This window comes from Saimiri boliviensis, chromosome 10 (genome assembly GCF_048565385.1).
Source record: "Saimiri boliviensis isolate mSaiBol1 chromosome 10, mSaiBol1.pri, whole genome shotgun sequence".
Lineage (NCBI taxonomy): Eukaryota > Metazoa > Chordata > Mammalia > Primates > Cebidae > Saimiri > Saimiri boliviensis.
In genome coordinates, this window is record NC_133458.1 from 107,311,085 (window position 1) to 107,334,859 (window position 23,775).

Below are 23,775 nucleotides of genomic sequence, written 5' to 3' on the forward strand. Positions count from 1 at the left end.
TTGCCTAACTGAAAGGGATCCTCATCTGCTCGCTCTGGCCTTGATTCTCCCTTTGGACTCAGCTACAGATCCAGTTAACTCTCCGTCTCCAGCGCGTCTCACAGCCAGTGCTTCCTGCCCGCCCCGCTGCGCTGTCTCCAGTCCCAGCCCGGGACGACACAGCAGCCCGTCTCCTGCCCACCTCGCCCTGCCTTACATCGTCCACAGCCCAGCAGCTCTTGGGCGGTTTCTGGAGAGTCAGTCGAATCCCACTGCCCTCCCATCGCACCTGGAATTAAATCCAAGCTCTCCCCTGAGGGGTGCACGGTCCCGTTCTCCATCCCTTACGCTGTGGGGACCGTCACTGTGCTCTACGCGCCCTGGCCCACTTGGTCCCTCGCGTTTGCCGGCTGACGTCCACCTCTGTGTCTTTCCCCTGTGGCGTCTCCACGCCAAGGGCTCTTCCCTGAGACATTTTCTTCACTGCCACTTGGTCATCGTTTGGGTTTCAGTTCAAACATCTCTTCCTCTGAGGCCTACCGGGGCTACTTTGAAAAAGGCAGCGCCCCCAGCCAGCCTCCCTCTAACACAGCACTTGCTGTGTCTCCATGTCGTTTACTGTCTCCCGAGATTATCTTGTTTGGTAACATGTTTCTCTGTATTTACCTGTAGAACTTACCCACCTCCCCACGGACAGGGACAGGGTCTCTTATTCACTGCTCTGTCCACACCTCCAAGAACGGAGCGCAGCAGATCCCAGGCGGGCGAGTACGAGGGCCATGGCCTTGTTTTTGCAGAAGTTCCAGGTGCTCTTCTAGGGGGATGGGCGCCCTTGCTTTGGCAGAGCCAAAGCCAAAACCCACAACATGGGTTTCCTAGCCCCAAGTCCCGTGGCCATTCAGGAGCAGGAAGAGGCAACTGCCCTTAGCAAATGCATCCATCAGGAGCTAGGCGGATCACGTGGAGTAAATCTGAGGCCTGGGAGTCACACCCAGAGTACTTTGTACTCTCCTAGCGGAGTGGCAGAGCTGAGTAGACTGCCCCTTGAAAGCTTCAGAGAAAAAGACCTCGGACACCATTGTTAGTGTCTCAGTGACCTTGACCTCCAGAAATAGTTTGCTGGGCTCACAGCATACTGCCCTGAAGACGGAAAACTCTGGAAGCCCAGAGGGAGTAGCTGCAGGAGAGACGGGGTCAACTGGAAACTCCCCAGGTGTTCTGTGGGAAGGGGACCTGTGCTCTGCCATCCTTGGGCTGACAGAGGACTTGGGGTAAGGATGCCCAAAGGCAAAATTGAGGATGGGTCTTCCTTACTGCCTTGGGTCAAGGCTCTGCCTTCTTTTCCCTCACAAATTAAGGCAGTGGTTAAAATTACTGTTTCCAGATGAGGAGGATCATTTTCCTTGATTTCCTAATGCTCCTTTTTAAACCTTTTCAAAAATGCTCCGTCAGCCCAGCTTTTGTCTCCATGTGCTGTTCAGTTCCTCTTGTTCCCATCAGGGTGGCATCCACGTGGCCGAGGCCAGCAGGGTTCTCTGACTTCCGCGTGCTGGGCTTGTAGCAGCGAGGGCCTCCTGTCACTCACTGCTCTGCTTGCCGTGGCTCCATCTGGGTTCCCTCCCTCCTTACTGGAGATTCCTTCTCAGTCTCTTCCTGTTTTTCCAGTCACTGGGGCTTAGTGCTTCCTTCTCCTCTCTGCGCTCACGCCCTGGCCAGCTGCGGCCATTCCCTTAGCTTTCCACCTTGTCCCTATGCTCATTGCTCCCAGGTTTACATTCCCATCCAAACTCTTCCTCAAACCTCAGACTCCTGTTTCCAGCTGCAACGTGGCACCTCCACGTGGATGCTTAAAAGACTCTGCCAACTCACCAGGTCCAAAGTCAGCATCTGATTCTCCCCTGCAGACATGATACCTCCAAATTCCCATTTCAGAGTGGCAGAGCAGTCCCCCGTCGGAATTTCACTCCTCTTTCGAGGTTCACCACCTCAGCCTGTGTACCAGAATTGGACAGCGCCTGCCCGTCTCTGCTGCGGGACCCAGGCCTGGGCTTTGTCTTCCTTGCCTGTGTTGTCATGAGAGCCTCCTGACTCAGCTGGTCCTCACCTTCTGCTGCCTGGGAGCGAGCATCAGTCAGCCCATGGCGTCTTTTGCTGCCTTCAAGGACCCTCTTAGCCAGCAGCCTTTTGCTGAAACTATTTCCTTTGCTTTCCACCACCTGACAGTCTCTGAATTTTGCTTTTTGTGTGTCTTCCCTACTTGAATGAAGTTCCATGAAGTCAAAAGGGGTTTTATTCCAGACCCACATCCCAGCACCTTGGTTCCTGGCACCGATGAGATTCTCAGGGAGCATCTGCTGAGTGAGGGACCGCAAGGGCGCATCCCCGCCCTCCGCATGCAGCCGGACCAGAGATGGCTTGAAGAGGTTCAGCCAGTATAACTCACATCTGAAAACGTTTTTCCAAATTATAGATTACATTTTAGGTTTAATGTTTTGTTAAATTTTGATTACCACTAAAAAAACCTTTTTTCAAAAAAAGATGTTACTCGTGGAAATCCCTCTTGTAATTCTGTAGCACTAATGATGTTTGTCTGTTTTTTAGGTTACAAAATGTGGTTAGATACCATGTCTGTATGACCAAGGTCTTTATCTAAACATTGATAGATCCTGAGATTGTTTTGTTGTTTTGCTGAGATTGTTGGGATTCCAGTCAGAAGAGAAAGTTGTACTCTTCATTCCTAAATGAGCTGTCTTCCATAGTAGGTATACTTCATCTTATGGTCCACGTTTTCTGCCTCTTATTAGTGGTACTTTCATGGATACCCACAGTTGCTGACTTTGTGGCCAGGCTGAGTGGAAGAGCCTTGAGCCTGACTCTACAGCCGTGTTCCTATCTGGCCCCACTGGCCTGGCCAGGTGGGAATGGCACCCGCAGCAGCAGGACTGGTTAAGCACAAGTAGGTGAGATGGATTTGGTTGTTGAATCTTTATACCAGTTGGTACAAGAGCTACTTCCTTTTATGGAGAAGACGGTCTCCAGGAACATGAATCCATTAGAGGCTAGCATTTTCCCCAAAGACGTTCATGTGGAAGTTTTCTTCCCACTTCACCCCGACTCGTCTCTTTCCAAAGAAGTTGGTTCATTCAGTCAAGGCATGACAATTTGCAGACCCTAGAACCACAAACAGGATTCAGAGTCAGGAGTAAGTTTCCTGTGACTTATTACCATCACCTAAGTCCAACCAGGAGACCGAAAAAGGAGAACCTAGTTTAATTGCAAAAGTAACGTTCATAGTAAAAAAAAAAAAAAAAAAAAAAAAAAGCAAAAAGTGAACCAAATGCTGCAAAAAAGCGTTTGGTAGATGATGAGATTCATTTTCTTCTCCGTTTCCAACTCCAGTCTCATTCTCCAGAGGTGAGCACTGTGGACAGGATCTTGTGTATCATAGCTTCTGTTTTGCCTTCCCAGTTAACAGTATTTTTGTGATTTCTCAGGAAGAGACTGAGAAGGAAAAATGCACTTTTTATGTGCATTTTTGTGATTTCCTCTGCAGCTTCATGGTGTTTCATTACATGGAGGTGCCGTGATTGATTTAACTCAACCCTCTTTTGATGGACAGCTCTGTCATTGGCAGTTCTTTCTGATTATGAATAGAGCTGAAATGAACATTCTCGTGCATAGGTCTTTGGTTATTAATGGGGAAGTGGATGAATAGACAGATGGGTAGGTTGGTTCCCAGCATTGTCATTGCTGGAGCAAAAGTTGTATGTGTTTATAAGAATATGGGTGGGTGTAGAAATTCATTTTTATAAATAATACCAAGTGCTGTATATCACTTATAATATGGTGCGAAGGCTTGTGACTTGGGGGCTGGCCACTGGCCGGGACTCTGCAGTTCCTCGCAGTGTGGCTTTGGACCAGTTCTCTTACTGCCCAGGACCTCGTACCACTGGGACTCTGGTGACAGTTCCCTGGGTGGTGGGGGGACCGTGTCCAGGCAATCCATCACTTTGATTGGCTGTTTCTGTAGTTTCCAGAAACTCTAGACGATGTTTACTGAGCCTGTCTGGGGCAAATGGACAGACCCCAAGAGGTCTGATACAGCGGCGTTTGCTTTCAGATCTGCCTGGAGACCTCTTGGAGTCTGAGAACTCTGGGCGATTGGAGGATGGGGGTAAGATGTACACAGTCAGTTTCAGGTACTTATTCTTCTTGGTGTTAGACCTTCTGAGCTGGTACTCAGTAGATCCTTTTCGTTTGCTAGGTTTTAAAGGAGTTAGTTCCCAAACGGCAGTGTTTTTGGCTCATGTTTCTTCCCTGCTAGTCCAGCAGACATACTCGTGGCTGGCTGGAACTGCTGTGGGTCACTGGTGATTTTTGCTTAGATTGTTTGGGTTTTAGTACTGAAAAAAGTAGCAGGCTGGGAGTCCAAGGGCTGCCAGTGAATATGTTCTGCTTTTTGAAAGAAATCTCCATAATTTCTGTTTTGCCTTCCCAGTTATCAGTATTTTTATGATTATGTGATTTCGTTTTAATGATGTATAAGCTTACTTTTAAAAAAATGAGTTGTAGGCAGTATAAAGCTTATTAGTATAAACTATATTCATAGCAAATATATTTTGGGGATGAATTAGGATTTTGAGGGTGAAAGTTTTATCTGCAAATACATTTTCTTGAATGTTGTAATTAAATAAAAATATAGACCTAAGGGACAGCTCCATCTATGAAATTTTTATCATGTCTCTCATTTTCTGCATTATCCAGAATGAAGATGTTACTGGGGAGTGTAGTGTTTTAGTGATTCTGCGCCTGCTGTGTCTCTCAGCTTCTCAAACTTCACTGTTTTCTAAATTTCCAGTGAATCTGCCAGTCTTCCTTCATCAACCACTCCACTCATCCCACACCCAGCCCCGTCCACCTGTCCGTCATTGTTCCGTCTGTCTAGCATGTGCCCCACCCTCCTGCCCTCACCTTCGTGATTGTGGGGCCTTAGCAGACAGGACAGCCCTGCCCTGCTGTCTGGTGGGTGGTGGCCCAGTGGGCTGTGTAGAAGCTGATTTCCTGCGCTTGCCAGGATGGTACTATGATCCAGGGCACTGTTGCATGGCAGGCCTTACAGAGCCTACCTGAAGTTCCCTACTCAAAAAATCACAATTAGACCTGTCCTGCTAATGAAGGGCTCAGGCGAGAGTCTTTCTGTAACACAGTGACTATCAGTCAGTGACAGGGTTTGAAATAAGACATGAAGGAGAAGTTGTCCTGTTAAAGACAATACGTTACTGTAGAAGTAGACTGATTACACTGCGTTTCGGGTTGCTGGGGGGCTGCTTTTGGTCGGAGTGACCTGCCGATACAAGAGGTGGGGAGAAGGCAATGGGGGCTGGTGCCATGTCCTTTCCCTGTCTGTGGGCCTGAGCTCGGCCGTTGCATAGTCACCAAATAAAGAGCTCGGGCATGGACAAGGGGACCCTGTGATGGCCAGCTTGTGGGACCTCGCTGGGCAGGTGCACACACACCTGTAGGGACCCAGTTCCAGGGGCTGGACTCATGGAAGCCCACCTGGACACCTGGGATATTTTGTTGAACCAGTTGACCTCCTCAGCTGTGACTGAGCCACACTGGCTGGGTATTTTGGATCTTAAACATCTGGGATCATGAAGACAGCTGTTGAATGGAAAAGGAACAGAAATGCTCCTGGTGAAGATAGCCCTGAAGCAAGGGCCCCCACGCTTTCCACAGTGTAACTTCCTATTCTGGGGTGATCGTTGCTATAGGAAGACATCGCTGAGAGGCTGAGTGACGAGAGGAGAGCCGCAGGTCACGATTTTCACACCGTGTGTGTTTCTTTAAACTTTTATTTTGAAAAAACATTCAAACATATAGAGAAGTTGTAGTAATAGAGCAAAGAACTCTCATATGTTCTTGACCCTGATTCCCCAGTTGTTAATATCTTCCCACATTTTGAAACATTTCCATTGTCCCGTACATATGTAGAGATACATATATCCATGTATATACATTTCTGTGTACACATAGCATGATTCTTTTTTCCGGACCATTTGAGACTCATTTGTAGATATCAAGTTCCTTTACTCCTAAATACCTCAGAGTCTATTGGCTAAAGGCAGGGTTATGCAATTACATAGCACAGTAAAGTTACCGAAGTCAGGATGTTTAACCTTAATAAGATGCAGGGTTGAATCTACAGACCTCATTCAGGCTTCCCCAATTGTTCACATCAACCTCCTTTATGTTAGTCTTTTATTCTGGTTCAGGAACCCGTCGCATTCATTTTAAGACCTCTTTAGTTTCCTTTAGTACAGCGCATTCCTCAGCCTCTCCACACCTCCCGTGATGGATGGGATTTCTTGAAGGGCCACTTTGGTTTGTGTGGTGTTTCCTTGGGATCCCATCTGGTCCACAGACAAGAGGTGGCCTTCTACAGCCATGATGATGTTGGCCCGTCCAGTTTTTGCTAACGTTGATCTTTGCGACTCAGTTATGGTGTTGTCCGTGAAGGTTCGCATTAAGTTACTATAGTCTTTACTCGGGGACAAGGGGCATTGGTTCCAGGACCCACTGCGTGTACCCTAATCCGCTGATAGTCAAGTCCTGACTAGCCCTGGGAACCCACATATGCAAAAAGCTGGCTTTCCATATATGCAGGTTTCAAATCCCATCAAGACTATTTTCCATCTGTGTCTGGTTGAAAAAAGAAATGCTTGTAACTGGCCTCTCATGGTTCAAACCTGTGTTGTCCAAAGGTCACCTGTATTTTCCTTTCGTACTTAGGAAGTCATTTGAAGGAAGATGAATTGAGACTGTGTCGACCCTCCGCGCTCTGCAGATGTCCATGGTGCTGTCCTGTCGTGATGATTCTTGCCTCGTGTGTCTGTCACTGTACATTCTTGAGTGGGCATTCTGCTTGAAGAAACGTCAGTTACTATTTTTTGTTTTGTTTCTTATTTAGTTTCCACATTTGTTACGATGAACACATTACATTTAGCATAGAAAACTAATGTATGTATGTGTCTATATACGTGTGTGTGTGTGTGTGTGTGTGTGTGTGTGTGTGTGTGTGTGTAGGAGTATAAGGATTAAGTATTCCTTATCTGAAATGCTTGGCACCAGAACTGTTTCAGAATTGAGATTATTTTCTGATTTTGAAATGTTTGCAGTACACTTACCAGCTGAGTATCCCAATCCGAAAATCCAGGCTGCTCCGATGAGCATTTCCTTTGAGTATCATGTCAGCATTCAAAAAGCGTCAGATTTTAGAGCTTTTTGGATTTTGTATTTTTAGATTAGCGATACTCGACCTATGTGTATATATATTTGTGTGTATATGTATGTGTATGTATGTATGAAGCATGTGTATGTGCATATGTGTGTGTGTACCATTTGTGTGTATACGTGTGTGTTTGCATATGTGTAGGGGTATTACAGCATATATGTGTGTGCATGTGTGTGTTTGTATGCACATGTGCATGTTTGTGAGTGTGTGCGTGTGTGCGTGCGTGTGTGTGTGTGTGTGTGTGTGTATGTGCAAGTTTCCAAACCCACGTCCTCTTTGGTTAGCTGTTCTGGCCCCTGGTTCTGAGCGCATGGCCCTTTGTCCTGCCTCTCCCTGCTGCATGCTTTCCAGTTTCTCCTGCTAGTCTCTGCCTCCTGCTTAGGCTTCTGTGGCTCAAGAGGAGGGGACAGCAAGTGGAGTGCCACAGGACCCAGACCAGCTAGTAAAGAAAACTCCCAGGCACACAGCAAGCTAGGGCACAGCCAGATTTTGGAGCCTCTGTGCAGAGCCCTTATCACTGCCATGGGACTCCTCACCTTTTTCCCACCCCGTGCTCCTCAGGTGAGCAGCAGTGGGTTTCGAAGTCTTCCTGGTACTCTGCCACTGGCCAGGTTGAGCCTTCCCAGGCCCCTGCCTCCTCGGCGCCAGTCTGTAGACACACTCTGGGCTCACTCACAATAAATCCTCAGGCTGCTGAGCATCAGCCCAAGAGAAGGCTGTCACCACCGGCAGTCCGCAGTGCCTGCTCTCACCACTGTCACCAGCTGACTGTCCTGCCGCAGGGACGTTGGGGGCAGCAGGAGTGGACTCCGGCCCTGCAGCTGCCCACGTGTTTGTGTTTGTGATGGTCTGCCTCATCTGTGTGTCTGGAACTCGTGGTTCCACCCCTCCCATCTTTGCACAGCTGCAAGGACCATGAGTGGCTGCAGCCCTCAGCTGCTGTCATTGTCATTACACAGGAAAGTGAGTGCCCCCAAGTGGCCTCTGCCCTGAAGAAAGTCCTTTTCCTTATCTGTTCTAAATGTACTGCCCTTCACAGCTCTCATGAGTGTGTTCTCGTTACACTGGTGCCAGGGCTTTTAGGATGCCCTCTGGGAAAACTTGCGTGCCCTCTGCACACTCCGGCAACCCTCACCTGTTCCTTCCATCTTCCTCTATTTTGGAGTCCCCAGCAGCCCCAGCCTGTGAGCCCTTGCCATGGAAACTAGAGGAAAGCCATTCAGATAGGGACGTCTTGGTGCAATGCTGAATGGAAGCAAAACGTTTTGGCTGAGAGACTGAGAGTGGAAGAAGCTGTGGGTTTGAATGAAGGCCACAGCCTCCCCACCCCCCGCCCACAACTTTTTTGATGAGTATAAAATTCAATCGTAGTAGAAGTGACACAAGCAACTCTTTCCTAGCGTTCACTCACCGGACGGATGAACAGGTAATGCAGAGCGAGTGAGAGCGAGGAAGAGTGAGCAAGATGTAACCCTCTGTCCAGGGGCTTAGAGAGGAAGAAAGACAAAAAACGTTCCCAGCAGCAGTGATAGACGCTCACTGGATTGGCAACAGGACCGCGTTCCCACAAGCCTGCGTGACTCGCCCTGGAGAGGAGCTGGTGCTGTGTGTGTGTGTCACATGTGAGGAACTGAGCCTCCGGGTACTGCAGCCTGCCTTTCTGTGCTCAGCTCCATAGGGGTGGGATCTGGCAAAGCTAAGGATGGAAGGCCCCAGAGGCCCCGCCTCGCCTGTAATCACCACGTAGACCTTCTGTCCGTCTACAGGAAAAACAGTCCGAGTGCTGTGAACTATGTACAAGGAATAGGTTAAGGCAAGAGTCCCAAAGTGAATTCCAATTTAGGAAAAACTTGAGCTCATACTTGTAGATATCATGGGTGAGGTCAGTGAGATGTCAGAAGAAAAGGAAGATTTTAAATGTGAGATCATTTGGATGGCAAATAAGCCAGAGGGAGAAGAGAGAATGCTGGCTCTTCTCATAGGTTTGAGAGGAAAGGTGAAATTCTCTTTATGGTCAAGTTTTGTAGCAATGTCTGACTCAAGGGAAAATGCATAAATTCTAATTCTTGGTAAAATACAGTGGTGGGTTATAGCATGCTTTTGAAGTTCAGCACCTTCTAGAGAGAAGGGTGGAGGGGCACAGCGCTCACAGTCAACCTAATGTGCTGCCTTGATGTCTCCACATGTACCACAAGCTTCCTCCAGGTTGTCACCCATCTGATGCTTGAAGGGGGCAGCAATGGGACATTCCTCCAACATGTCCCTATCTGCCTCTGTCATGACCACACAATTAAAGCAGGAATTCAAATTATGGCACGTAGCCCATTTGGGGATCTCCAACATTTAGATCCAAAAAACACACCCAACAAGGAGTCGTGTCTGAAAACAAATCTCTACCTGACTATAAAGCAAGCTAACTCTATCCCTGCTGGAATCTGAGCCCCAAAGGACGGTAGCTCCAAGAGAGCCCTGCCCCTGTGTGGGAGGCTCACTGAGGTTGAACCCTCAGCCCAGATTAAACCTTTCTGGAGATGACCCCTGCAGGGACACCGGTACTGAGGGTCACAGCCCAGATGCCTTTCATGCCATACTTTCTTAGCACTACTCTCCTTTAATCCACCAAGGGAGATTTTTTTTAAGTTTTAAATTTTAATTTTGACAAAATGATCCTATTTTTTAAAATTATGTTTTTCAAAATAACAGTCTATGCATAGCCATTTTACAAAAGTTAAAAAAAAAATGCAGATGAGCACATCAAAACGGATTCTTCCAAATAAGCCTGTCTACTTGATATAAAACAAGGGCAGAGGCTACTGCTTCGAATCTTACCGTCCACTCACTTAGCCAGTGAGACCTGTCCTCTGCGGAACGTCCCATTAGGGTCTCTGAAAACCATGCTTGACTTTCAAGAACTCTTTTTAGTTATTTCTAGAACTTTATCTCCTTTAGAAAAAAGGGGTTTATAAAGACAACATCTTAACATCTTTTTGATTCTCACTGAAAACTTAAAAGGTATATAAAGCAGACTTTTAAAACTTGTTTATTTTTAAATTTTAGACTTGTGGGTACACGTGCAAGTTTGTTATGTGGATATATTGCCTAATGGTGAGATTTGGGTTTCTGCTGTACTCACTGAAATAGTGAAGATTGTATCCAATAGGTAATTTTTAAAACCTTCACCTCCTCCTTCCATCCTCCTCCATTTTGGAGTCCCCAGTGTCTAGTATTTCCATCTTTATGTTGATGTGTACCTGTTGTTTACCTCCCACTTGTAAGCAATAAAATGTAGTATTTACTTTTTTGTTTCTGAGTTACTTCACTTAAGATAATGGCCTCCAGCTCCACCCATGTTGCTGCAAAGGACATGATTTCATTCTTTCTTATGATTACATACTATTCCGTGGTGTATATTACCACTTTTAAAATATAATCTACTATCGATAGACATTTAGGTTGATTCTGTGCCTTTGCTATTGTGAATAGTGCTGTGATAAACATACAGATACATGTCTTTTTGATATAATGATGTCTTTTCCTTTGGGTAGATGCCCAGTAGTGGGATTACTGGGTTGAATGGTAATTCTATTTTTATTTCCTTGAGAAATCTCCATACTGTTTCCATATAGGTTGTACTAATTTACATTCCTACCAAGAGTGTATTTGGCTTCCCTTTTCTCCACATCTATTCTGTCAACATCTTTTGTGGGTTTTTTTTTTTTGTTTTTTTTTTTTACTTTTTAGTGATAGCCATTCTGAGTGTTATAAGATGTTTCATTGTAGTTTTAATTTGCATTTCTCTGATGACTAGTGATGTTGAGCATCTCTTTATGTGTTTATTGGCCACTTGTATGTCTTCTTTTGAGAAATGTCTGTTCATGTTCTTTGCCCATTTTTTAATGGGATTCGTTTTTTTTCTGGCCGAGTTGCTTGAGTTTGTTGTAGATTCTGGGTATTAGTTCTTTATTGGAAGCATAATTTGCAAATATTTTCTCCCATTCTCTACGTTGTCCACTTACTGCACAGAATCTTTTTAGTTTAATTAAGTCCCATTTGTCTATTTTTATTCTTGTTGCATTGCTTTTGGGGGCTTAGTCATAAATTCTTTGTCTAGGCCAAAGTCCAAAGTTTTTTTCCTAGGTTTTCTTCTATGCCTTTTATATTTTCAAGTCTTATATTTAAGTCTTTAATCCATCTTGAGTTAATTTTTATACATGGTGAGAGACAGGGGCCCAGTTTCATTGTTCTGCAGATGACTAGAATTTCCTGTAGATTTTTCAGTTTGTGTGGTTAGAGATGTTCATAGAGATAGCCTGTTTTCCCAGCACCATTTATTGAATAGAGTCCTTTTCCCATTGTTTATTTTTGTCAACTTGGCTAAAGATCAGTTGGTTGTAGGTATGTGGCTTTATTTTTGTGTTCTTTATTCCATTCCATTGATTTGTATGTCTGTTTTTGTACCAGTATCATGCTGTTTTAGTTCCTTCAGCAATATAATTTGAAGTCAAGTAATATAATACCTCTGGCTTTGTTCTTTTTGCTTAGGATTGCTGTGGCTATTCAAGCTCTTTTTTGTTGTTGTTGTTCCACACGAACGTTACGATCATTTTTTTTCTAATTCTGTGAAGAATGACATTGGAAATTTGATAGAAATTATGTTGAATCTGTAGATTGCTTTGGGGGTAATTATGGTAATTTTAATGTTACTGATTATTCCAATCCATGAGCATGGGATGTCTTTCCATTTGTTTGTACCATCTATGATTCGTTTCATCAGGATTTTGTAGTTTTTCTTGTAGAGATCTTTCACCTCTTTGGTTAGATGTATTCCTAGGTATTGTATGTGTGTATGTTGTGTGTGTGTGGCTGTTTTAAACAAGATTGAGTTCTTGATTTCGTTCTCAGCTTGAAAATTATTGTTGTATAGAAGTGCTAATGATTTTTATATGCTGATTTTGTATTCTGAAACTTTACTGAAGTCGTTTATTAAGTCTAGGAGTCTTGGAGGTGTCTTTAGGGTTTTCTAAATAGAAGATTATGTCATCACTGAGTGTGGTGGCTCACACCTGTAATCCCAGCACTTTGGGAAGTTGAGGTGGGTGGCTCATACTTGAGTCCAGGAGTTTGAGACCAGCCTGGACAATGTAGTAAGATTTCATCTCTAAAAAAATGTACAGAACAAATTACAGCTGGGTGTGTGGTACATATCTGTAGTCCCAGCTACTTGGGAAGGTAAGGTGGGAGGATCGCTTGAGCTCAGGAGATGGAGGTTGCTGTGAGCTGAGATCATACCACTGCATTCCAGCCTAAGTGAAAGAGCTAGACCCTGCCTCAAAATAAGTAAATAAATAAATAAAAATAAATAAATAAATCATGCCATCAATGAACACAGAAAATTTGACTTTCTCTTTTCCTACGTGGATACCTTTTATCTCTTTCTCTTGCCTGATTGCTCTGGTTAGGACTTCCAGTACTATGTTGAATAGTAGTGGTGAGAGTGGACATTCTTATCTTATTCCAGTTCTTAGGGGGAAATGCTTTCAACTCTTCCCTATTCAGTATTACAGTGGCTGTGGGTTTGTCCTTTATGGCTGTAATTCTTTTGGTGTGTGTTCTTTCATTGCCTAGTTTGTTGAGAGTTTTCTTCATGAAGGGATGTTATATTTTACTGAATCCTGTTTCTGCATCCATTTAGAGGATCATTTGGTTTTTGTTTTTAGTTCTGTTTATGTGACGAATGACATTTATTGATCTGCCAATGTCAAACTATCCTTGCATTCCTGGAATTAAACCCACTTGATCATGATGTATTATCTTTTTAATGTACTGTCAGATTTGTTTTGCTAGTATTTTGTTGAGGATTTTTGCATCTATGTTTATAAGGGATATTGGTCTGTAGTAATCTTTCTTTGTTGTGTCCTTGCCTGATTTTGGTGTCAGGGTGATACTAGTTTTATAGAATTAGTTAGGGAGGAATTTCTTCTCAAATTTTTAGAATAGTTTCTGTAAGATTGGGACCATCTCTTGTTTGTATGGCTGTTAAAATTAGGCTGTGGAGCCAGGTGCAGTGGCTCAAGCCTGTAATCCCAGCAATTTGGGAGTCTGAGGCAGGTAAATCACTGGAGGTCATGAGTTTGAGACCAGCCTGGCCAAGATGGCAAAACCCTGTCTCTACTATCTCTACTAGAAAATACAAAAATTAGCCAGGTGTGGTGGCACGTGCCTGTAGTCCCAGCTAGTTGGTAGGCTAAGGCAGGATAATTGCTTGAACCCAGGAGGCAGAGGTTGCAGTGAGCCAAGATCGCACCACTGCACTCCAGCCTGGGAGACAGAGCGAGACTGTCAAAAAACAAAAATTAGCTGTGGATCTATCTGGTCCTGGGCTTTTCTTTTTTCTTTTTTTTTTTTTTTGAGACGGAGTTTCACCCTTGTTACCCAGGCTGGAGTGCAATGGCACGATCTCGGCTCACCGCAACCTCCGCCTCCTGGGCTCAGGCAATTCTCCTGCCTCAGCCTCCTGAGTAGCTGGGATTACAGGCACGTGCCACCATGCCCAGCTAATTTTTTGCACTTTTTAGTAGAGACGGGGTTTCACCATGTTGACCAGGATGGTCTCGATCTCTCGACCTCGTGATCCACCCGCCTCGGCCTCCCAAAGTGCTGGGATTACAGGCTTGAGCCACCACGCCGGGCTGGCTTTTCTTTTTTAATTGGAAGATTTTTAAAATTACTGATTCAATGTTGTTACCCCTACTGGTCCATTTAGGATTTCTGTTTCTTCCTGATTCAGTCTCAGGAAGTTGTATGTTTCCAGGAATTATCCATTTCCTCTAGATTTTTTAGTTTGTGTGGATAGAAATGTTCATAATAATCTGTGATGATCTTTTGTATTTCTGTGGTATCAGTTGTAATGTCACCTTTTTCATCTCTAATTGTGCTCATTTGAATCTTCTTTTGTTCTTGGTCAAACTTGCTAGCTATCAATTTTATTTATCCTTTCAAAGAACCAACTTTTTATTTCATTGACCCTTTGTGGTGTTTTTTGTTGTTGTTGTTTTGTTTTCTGGCGGGGGTGGTGGGTCTCAATAATACTTAATCGTGCCCTGATCTTTATTTTATTTCTCCTGCTAGCTTTGTGTTTTGTTCTTTTTTTTTTTTTTTTTTTTTTTGGTTCCTTGAGGTGTGACATTAAGGTTGTTAATTTGAGACCTTTTGTCTTTTTGATGTAGACATTTAACACTACCAACTTGCTTATTAGCACTACTTTTGCTGTATTCCAGAGGTGTTGATGTGTTGTGCCTCTATTTTCATTCATTAAAAAAAAACTTTTCTACCTTAAGTTCATTGCTTACCCCAAAGGCATTCAGGAGCACATTTTTTAGTTTTCATGTATTTGTATAGTTTTGGGAGTTCCTTATGGTATTGATTTTTAATTGTATTACACTGTGGTCCAAGAATATACTTGATATGATTTTCATTTTTAAAAAAATTTGTTGAAATGTGCTTTGTGGCAAAATATCTGATCAGTTTTGTTACATGTGCAGATGAGAAAAATGTGTATTCTGCTGGTGCCTTCCTAAGCACCAGCATTATTTCTGTTTGGTAAGGTCTAGCTTAAGTCCAGAGTTTCTTTGTTGACTTTCTGCCTCAGCTACCTGTCTAGTGTTGTCAGTGGGGTGTTATAGTCCCCCACTGTTATTTTATTGCTGTCATTCTCTGCTTTTTGATGTAGTAGTATTTGTCTTGTGGACGTGGGTGCTTTGGTGTTTGTGCACATATTTCCAGAAGTTAAGTCCTCTTGTATTGAATGCATTCTTATTATATAATGCCCTTCATTGTCTTTTTTGTTTGTTGGTTTGTGTTCGCTGTTGTTAAGATCTGTTTTATCAGACAGAAGAGTGGCTACTCCTGCTCACATTTGTTTTCCATTACATGATAAATCTTTTTTTTTACCCGTTTACTTTGAGTCTGTAGGTGTCTTTAGCCATCAGGTGGGTCTCCTGTAGACAGCAGATGACTGGGTCTTGTTTTTTTTATCCTGCTTGCCAGTCCATGTCTTTTAAGTGGAACATTTAGACCATTTGTGTTCAAGGTTAATATTGGTGTTTGAAGTTTTATTCTTGTCACAGTGTTGTTAGCTGGTTTATTTGTAGTCTCAGTTGTGTAAGTGCTTTATACAATCTGTGAGCTTTGTCTACTTATGTGTGCTGTTATGATGGTGAGTATCATCCTTTTCTTTCCATGTTTATAACTCCTTTGAGAATTTTTTTATAGGATTTGTCTAGAAGTGACAAATTCCCTCAACACAGGCTTATCTGGGAAACACTTTATTTCTCCTTCATTTTTGAAGCTCAGTTTGGTAGAATACAAAATTTTTGACTTACATTTCTTTTTTCTTAAAAGAAGCTAAAAATAGACCCCCAGTCTCTTCTGACTTGTAAGGTTTCTGCTGAGAAGTCCACTATTAGTCTAATGGGATTTCCATTATGGCTGATTTGACACATCTCTCTAGCTGCTTTTAAGATTTGTTTTTTCATGTTGACCTTGAATTAATCTGATGACTGTATTCTTTGGGGAGTGTGCATCTTCTGTGTATCTCTCATAGATTCTCTGAATTTCTTATATCTGCATATCTACATCTCTAGCAACTTGGGGGAAATTTTCCTGAGTTATTCTTTCAAATATGTTTCCAAACTTATTTTTTTTCTTCTCCGTTAGGAATACCTATAAGTCCTAGGTTTGGTTGCTTTAAATAATCTCACATTTCTCAAAGACTTTATTTTTTTAACAAAAATTTATTTTTTCTTCTTATCTGGGTTATTTGAAAGACTAGTCTTCAAGTCTCCTTGACAGAAGAATTTCTGTCTCTGTTGTTGAGAATAGAATTCTCTGTTGTTGAGTAGAGAATTTCTTCTCTATTGTTGAAGTTTTCAACTGTTTCTTAAAATTCTTTCAGTGACTTTATTTCCATAAGTTGCTTGTTTTTTAAAATACATATATGTATATTCTTTCATCTCCAGAATTACTGTTCTGGTTTTTTTGTGTTAGTTTTCAACTTCCTCTTGGGTCTGATTGGGTTTCATTACACTCCATATCTTGAATTCTTGTATCTGTCACTTCTAAGTTTTCCTTGTGGTTAGGAGCCATTGCTAGAGGGCTAATGTGGATGTCCCAACATTGTTTCTTTGTGGAGCTGGAGTTTTTATGTTGGTTTCTTCTCATCTGTGGAAGCTGTTACTTATTTTTTTTAATTTACCTTCCTTTGGTAGGACTCTTTCCTTCTCTCCTCCACCTTGAGAATATGACTATTCTGTATGTTGGTTAAATTCCTTTGGCTTGGCTTTACTTCTCTGTACTTTTAGGGGAGCAAGGCTCTTCTGAATTACTTGGTTATAGACAGCTTTAGTGCAGTGATTTCCTCAAATGCCAGCTGTTTGTAGGTTGTAGTAACAGTGTTTGGGGCCTGTGGTCAGTCTCCTACAGAGAAACGGGGAGGTGGAGGTTTCAGGAGGCTCCCCCACCTCGGGGCACTTCATGGAGTTATGCAGTTCACCCAACAGGCCAGTAGGTGGCGCTTGCCGTTGAGAGGCAGTTGCAGTAATAGCAGTGGAATTCTTGGCCTTGGTTGATTTGGGGAAATACCAGGGTTTCCCTGGCCATGGGCGGAATTCCCAGGGATCCCGTCCTGCACTCTGCCACCAGCCTGGCTAGAGGCAGCAGAGCTGGGCAGGGCTGGGTCTGGCAAGTCTGTGACCAGGCTCTCCAGGGCAGGTGCAAGTGTCAGCTTTGGCGGGGGTCTAGGGGCAGCTCTCAGGCCACTGGGACAACCCTCTAGGGTGCAACATGGTTGCCTTTCCTATGCCACAGAGTCTGTTCAGGAGGAGGAGTAGCCAGGATGCTTAGCCTAGCAGGTAGCCCTAGAGATTGCCAGGTCACACTCCCCCAACCCTGTGAGTGTCCCTCCAGCATCCAGCCCTAGCAGCAGACTCACCCGACTAGACTCCTCCCAAGTCACCCACACCACCCTGCGCTCCTGGTGTTCAGGACCTCAGGACTCCCTGCAGCAATCAGGCCTCACCCTTCCAGGTCCGGTCTCACTAAGGGCAGGGCACCTGCCTCCCATGGCACCATTTGAACCGACGCCACACTCATCGCTGTGTTCCAGCAGTGGGGGTGTCTCCATTATTTGAAATCAGGCCAGAAGTCCCATCTCCACAGCCCTGGGCAGTGTGCTGAGTCCTGGGGAGCTGAGACCAGGCCTCAGGGTCAAGCCCCAGCTGAACTGCTCCCAGGCTACCAACAAACCATTTCAGGTGGGACAGTGCAGGCTATTAAACACATTTCTTCCTTCCTTCCTTTCTTTCTTTCTTTCTTTCTTTTTTTTAAATTGTACTTGAGGTTCTGGGGTACCTGTGCAGATCATGCAGGATTGTTGCATAGATACATACACGGCAATGTGGTTTCCTGCCTCCATCCCCCCATCATGTGTGTCTGGCGTTTCTCCCCACGTTATCCCTCCCCACCCCCTGCTGTCCCTCCCCTAGCCTGCCTGCAACAGACCCCAGTGTGTGATGCTCCCCTCCCTGTGTCCACGTGTTCTCGTTGTTCAACACCCGCCTATGAGTGAGAACATGCGGTGTTTGAGTTTCTGTTCTTGTGTCAGTTTGCTGAGAACGATGGTTTCCAGATTCATCCATGTCCCTACAAAGGACACGAACTCATCATTTTTTATGGCTGCATAGTATTCCATGGTGTATATGAAGCACATTTCTTTTAAGTAAGTTTGAGTTTGAGTCACTATATAATTGAACAGGATTATTATGCGTGTTCTCATGGTGAGTAGAGCCATGTTATCACACATAGTGGTTCAGTTATCGTCCCTTATATCAGGAAATAACATCATTAATTTAAAACAGAACTAAAAACTAGTGGCAGAAGTACATTCCTTTTTGCTGAGATTAATTTAGCCTACTTGGTTGGTTCTGCCCTAGTCTGAAGTAAATGTAATTTATCCTAAACTTCCAGGCTTCTGGGTCTGTCCAGTATGAAGGCTTCATGGCCACACAGAATCAAAAGCCTTTTTGTGTGAGGCCTTGGAGCCTACCTGGCACATGCTTGGTGTAGTGGCTTGCAGTGGAGAAGAAAGGCAAGGAGAGGCAGGAAGGGGAGCCCTGGTTAGATCCTGGCTCTGGTACTTTCCACCTCCGTGACATCCGGCAAGCTTTCTGCCTTCCAGAAATAGTTTTTCCTCCCATCAAAGGGGCTGAGACATATGCCGCGGAGTTAAGGCTTCTTCCGCCTTCCTGGCATAGCAGCCTTCCTGCTTCCTCCTCCAGGCCCGGCTGAGGCCAGGTAGGGTAGGGTATGTTACCCAGAACAGGATTTCTTCCACATTCACCACCTTGGGTCACGTCTTCGGGCCCTTTACCTGCTTTGATAGTTACTCTTCCCCCGTGGGTACCTCCCCCTGGCCTTGTGATTACAACCTGGCTTCTCTAAAACATTTACCACTAATATTTACCAGAGTTACTAAAAACCCCAGTTTACATTACATGCTAAGAGAGCTTTTGAGCTAAAAATTAAGTTAGACAAAGATTAAGAACTAGGACGAAACTGATCCCAAGAGCTGCTGGCCCAGAAGCCCTCGATGTCTCGGTTTCTGTGTGAAGGTCTCAGTGTGGGTGTGGATCCCAGCTACTGTGGTCAGTGTGTGCACCCTGGAGGCCAGGCCTCCTGTCCAGGGACAGCTTACACTGCAGACCGCTGGAAGAGGACAAAGAGAGTGTCCCATTTGCTATTTTTACAAGATGATTATTGCTGAGCCTTGAGCAAAGACTCGCCGCCAGTCAGGAGGTCTTTTGGATGCAGTAATGAGATACCCTGAGCCTGTAAATCAGCCAACAGCAAGGTCTGACTGTCGCGGGAAGCAGGAGTGAGGGTCTGTGCTAAGATTGACAGCAGGGAGGGGCCTCAATGACGCCCACACACATCAACCTGTGGGGACCACTGAGACAAAGAACTAGGTGCCTCAGAGTGGAGTTTGGGGCCCTGGAGATACGATCTACCTTCAACTCCAATTGTTCTTAAACTTCTTCCTTTAAGTTTGCAAAAAACTAAGCTCTTGCTTTTTTATCCATGCAGTGAATATGTAAAAAGTGACAGCAGGAAGTCTGGGAAACATGGAACCTTCTATTAGCACTTCAGGGCTTTTGTGATGGGATTCAGTGTCAAGCCAGCCCGGGGCATGGGTCTGTGCAAACCATTCCTTCCCCAACTAACTCTAAAAGGACAGACTTTCATGCTGTTGACATAATTATGCCCTCTTTAATATTACTGTTTTATTTTTAAAAGCAATTAGCTATTAAGGTTTTTTGTTTGGTTTGGTTTTGGGTTTTGTTTTTTGCAGTAGAGAAAAGGACATTGAGGATTTGGGGGCTGGCTTTTCTGGCTGAGTTATTCCTGCTGCATCACACTGGTCCTGAGGTTTGCTTTCTCACAGTTGGAATCCTGAGTTGGAAGCAGCCCTCAGGGTCCCGCCTCTGCACCCTTCCGTGGTGGTCCGCTGGCCTTCAGCTGGAGCCTGCAGTGTTCTCAGATCCACAGTGGATCCAAGCACGTCCCAGGGAGGGCAGGTGCCGGGGGCTGGGATCTTTTCAAGAGGTTATCTCATTAACCCATGGCATAGCAACACTGTGAGGCTGGTGCTGCTTACAGATTTCCGTTTTACAGATGAGGAAACTGAGGCACAGAGGCTGGCTAGCTCAGCCATGTTCCCATAGCTAGTTACTGATGAAGCATGGTTATGACCCAGTCTGTTTCTAAGCTCCTTTTTGGAACCTCCACCCTAGGCCAGGCTAGGTCATAACTAAGGTAGTAACTTCCATACATTGAGCGCAGTGTTTTGCTTATGTTACTGATTCTCAGAGCAGTTCCCACAGCTTGGACGAAGAAAACAAGTCTTAGATTGCTTGTTACCTGCCTGAGGACACAGAGCCAGTAGGGGGCTAAGCCGGGATAGAACTGGGATAGAACTGTGGGTCTCAGCTTCTCACCCCTCCTGGTGTTACCAGATTCTTATATTCCCTAAACAAGTCATGCCTTGGAAATTAACTGACCGTGGTAACAATCTTCCTGCTGAACTGTGAGCTGCTGTGGGGCAAGGATCTTGACCTGCTCCAGAGAACCTTCTAGACCCACCCCATGCAAGATGCTTGAACACTGGATGGGCCAGGGAGACTCAGGCCTGTTCCGCAGGAGACCTGGGCCCCCAGCACTGCCCAGGTGGTTACTGGTGCTGTACAGAATGCTCCTTCTAGAACTGCCAGTTCTAAAAGGCTCCGTAGTCAGTGGCTGGTAGTCCCCTGTAACAGGAGCCCTCGTGCCTGGCGTGTTCCTTACAAACATCCTCATCAGTTGCTCTGAGTGTTGGCTGTGTGGTTTGAAGTAGTTGGTGGACACAGGGCTTGCTTGGTGTTGTCGTTGGGGCTTAGTTTTGTGTGTGGTTGGAGGACCCTGGTGAGCTTGGGGTACAGTACCAGAGAGCACTGTGTTGCGGGCAGAGGGGCCTGTCGCTGGAGCCGGAGGCTGCTTGCCTCTGTGTCTGGCTCATTCTGCTGCCTGCCCTGCCCCCTCGGGGTCTCGCCAGCCCAGCCTCTGTGGGAGCCTAAAAGGAGTGGAGGTGGACGTGTGGCCAAGCACATCTCAGCTTTTAATACCCGGACTATTTATAGACCTTTGGGGTATGGCCGTGGAACAGCAGGGGTTGGGGAGAGAGTTTAAGAAAAATGCGGCAGGGCTGAAAAAAAAAACAAAAACAAAAACGAGAAAACCATTGCCAGGGCTGATTTGGGCAAGAAAAGTGGCAGAGGGACTTGAGGAGTTACGTAACAGGCACTTCAACATAATTTCACGTTCTTAGAGAAGATCACGTATATTCTCAGTGCAGATAAGCTCATTGAGAAACTGAGGACAGACGGAGTGTTAGGAACCCTGATTTGGGGAGCCGAAGGCATGTGCTCGTCCTAAAGACATTTGCTTTGATGGTTAGCACATTTATAAAGCGTCATTGTAGCTCAGTTATATTTTACAAATTCCTGTCTTCCTTTTATGTCAATGCATTGTAATAACATTATTATCTAGAACCCAGAGACCAGCTTTCTTCACTTAAATTGTGTTTCTACTTATTCAGCCATGTCAGCTCTCTTTGAATATTTCACTTGTTAGGGGGAGGTATACTTTCATTGAGTGACACATAAATTCTGGAAAAGAGATGGTGGATTTCTTGAAAAGTAAATACGAGTTGAAAACAAGTCCCCGGGTCCTGATCCAGCCCCAGCCCTGGAATTTCTTTGAGCTGGAGAAGTGTCCTCAAGGTGGCAGGCAGAGGGCAATGACCCTACCTGAGAATGCTGTCCCCTGGCTGGTCCCCCATCTGCTGGGAGCTTAGCCTGCCCGCACAGAGAAGGGCTCTCCACTGTCGCTGAGCCCCGCGCCCCACCCCCTAACCCCGCACCTGGAAACTCAAGCTTGAGTGACACTGACGCCTTCCTGCCCACCAGGGTGACAGCTGAGGGTAGCCAGCTGCAGAAGGGTCAAGAAGGTCCCTGTAGGATGGTGCGGTCCCAGTTCCTGCTTAAGGCAGGGGGCCTCTCGGCCCTTCCCGCTGCTGTCAGACTCCCCGCCAGCCCCGGAAATCGAAGTTCAGAGCAAGTAAGCACGCCCCTCCAAATACAAGAAAAGGGGCCCGAGAGAGTGGGGAGCCTCAGAGGGAGTTTGTCAGGACAAACCGACATTCTCGCCCACCCTGCAGATCTAGCTCCAAAGCTGCCACTGACACATCAGTTGTGGGCTAAAGATTATTTGGAGGTTGGCAGATGGGTCTGGATTCAGAGAACACACGTGCTTTAGCCTCTCAGCTGCCTGCGTGTGATTTCGCTGCCGCAGGAAAGCATCGGGCAGAGATGCTTCTGACCAGTTGGCGTGAGAGTTGTGTTGTCGCAGTTGTTGTGGTTGTCGTCCTCACCCACAAGCCCCGGGCTCGTCATATGTGAGTGGGAGAGCAAGCTCATGGGGCGATTGCATCACCGAGGCTGGATTCACTCCCTAAGTGAGCCGGCGGAAGGCAGCCTGGGAGCCCAGCGGGTGGGCCGGTGGCCTCCAGAGACATCCTGCCCACCAGGGCACACACAGTCAGCCCGGGACACTGGGAAGAGACGGCAACACGCTCCCTTACCAGAGGCAGTTGCAAGTTAAAATGCCATCTTGCTCCTCTGACTGCTTTTTCCGGGCTGTTGAGGTGAGGATTTGTTAAACACACCCGTGTTCTGAGCAGGGTGCATTCCTGCGGGGTCGTGCCTGGGACGGGCATACTCCCGTCCTCTGGACGCCCCCTCTCTGTGCCTTGTCCTGGAGCTGCTCAGTGTTCACGGGTTTGAACAGTACTGGGCAAATGAAGCTTGCTTGTAACTTGGTAGGGGTTAGGGGCTGAAGAATCTGGTGAGTGCTTCTTTTATGCCCTTCTTTTGAATTAATTCATGCCCACTCCACCCTGAGCCTCGGTGTCTGTGAGGTGCTGCTGCTGGACCCTGTGCCCTGGGAAAATAGGTGGACTCACCAAAAGTTATGATGGGGAGAGGGAGATTCATAGAATTTGTTGTGCTTTGATTGTTTTTTCAATTGGTTCATCTGTAAAATGTCCAACCCCGAGACCACCAGAGGTATTTTGAAGGAATCCTGTGAATCCTGTTGCTTCTTAAGACAGGTTTGGTGGTTTAGCTGTGTGCTGTATGTTCCCACGAGTCGCCCTGGGCATTTTAAGAGTGTCATGTTGTAATCCTACCTGCTCTGCCCGCAGGAGGTGGAAAGGGGAGGCGGGGAGGGAGAGTCACATCCCTGCAGCCAGCGGGGACCTGTCGGCTGCCTGGAAAACCAGTTCCCGTGTGTTGGAGCGCTACTGTTCTTAGTCTTTTTCTGTTTTCTTTTGTTTCCGTTTTTATTTCTTGAAAATCTGAAGTCGTTTATCTGTAAGTATCCCCTTTGTGTGTTGCAGGATGTTAAAGTCTTTAGTGAAGATGGGACGAGCAAAGTGGTGGAGATTCTAGCAGACATGACAGCCAGGGACCTGTGCCAGTTGCTGGTTTACAAAAGTCACTGTGTGGATGACAACAGCTGGACGCTCGTGGAGCACCACCCGCACCTGGGATTAGGTAGGGAACCGTCGGAACCGGAGTGGCACCCGGGATGCTCGGGTGCAATCGAATGCGGACCACCACTGCCAAATGCCAAAGGTGTGACTGCAGTGTCTCCCCCCAAACTAGCAGGCAGTCTCTGGGTTGCCCTCGACTCTCCTGCCTCTTCTGTTTCTCCTAAAATTTCACTTTCCTTCCCCCAGCCCCCTTTCCCTAGTGCTTTGGGAATCTTGCCTTGGATGGTTGAGGCAGTGACTTCCCAAGGGCTCAGACATACCGCTGTTCTCTGTGGCTTGTACAGTCTCCCCAGCTGTCAGA

The 23,775-nt window shown here is 45.8% G+C and overlaps 1 protein-coding gene across 14 annotated transcripts in view; it reads left to right on the forward strand.

Annotated features, from left to right (window-relative positions):
* Positions 1-23,775, forward strand: part of GRB10 (growth factor receptor bound protein 10) — a 200,060-nt gene that overhangs the window by 138,677 nt on the left and 37,608 nt on the right. For all 14 annotated transcript variants that reach the window (XM_074379689.1, XM_074379682.1, XM_074379679.1 and 11 more), the window contains one exon: positions 23,319-23,475. In XM_074379689.1, the coding sequence (XP_074235790.1) occupies positions 23,319-23,475 (157 nt within the window). The remainder of the gene's footprint in view (positions 1-23,318; positions 23,476-23,775) is intronic.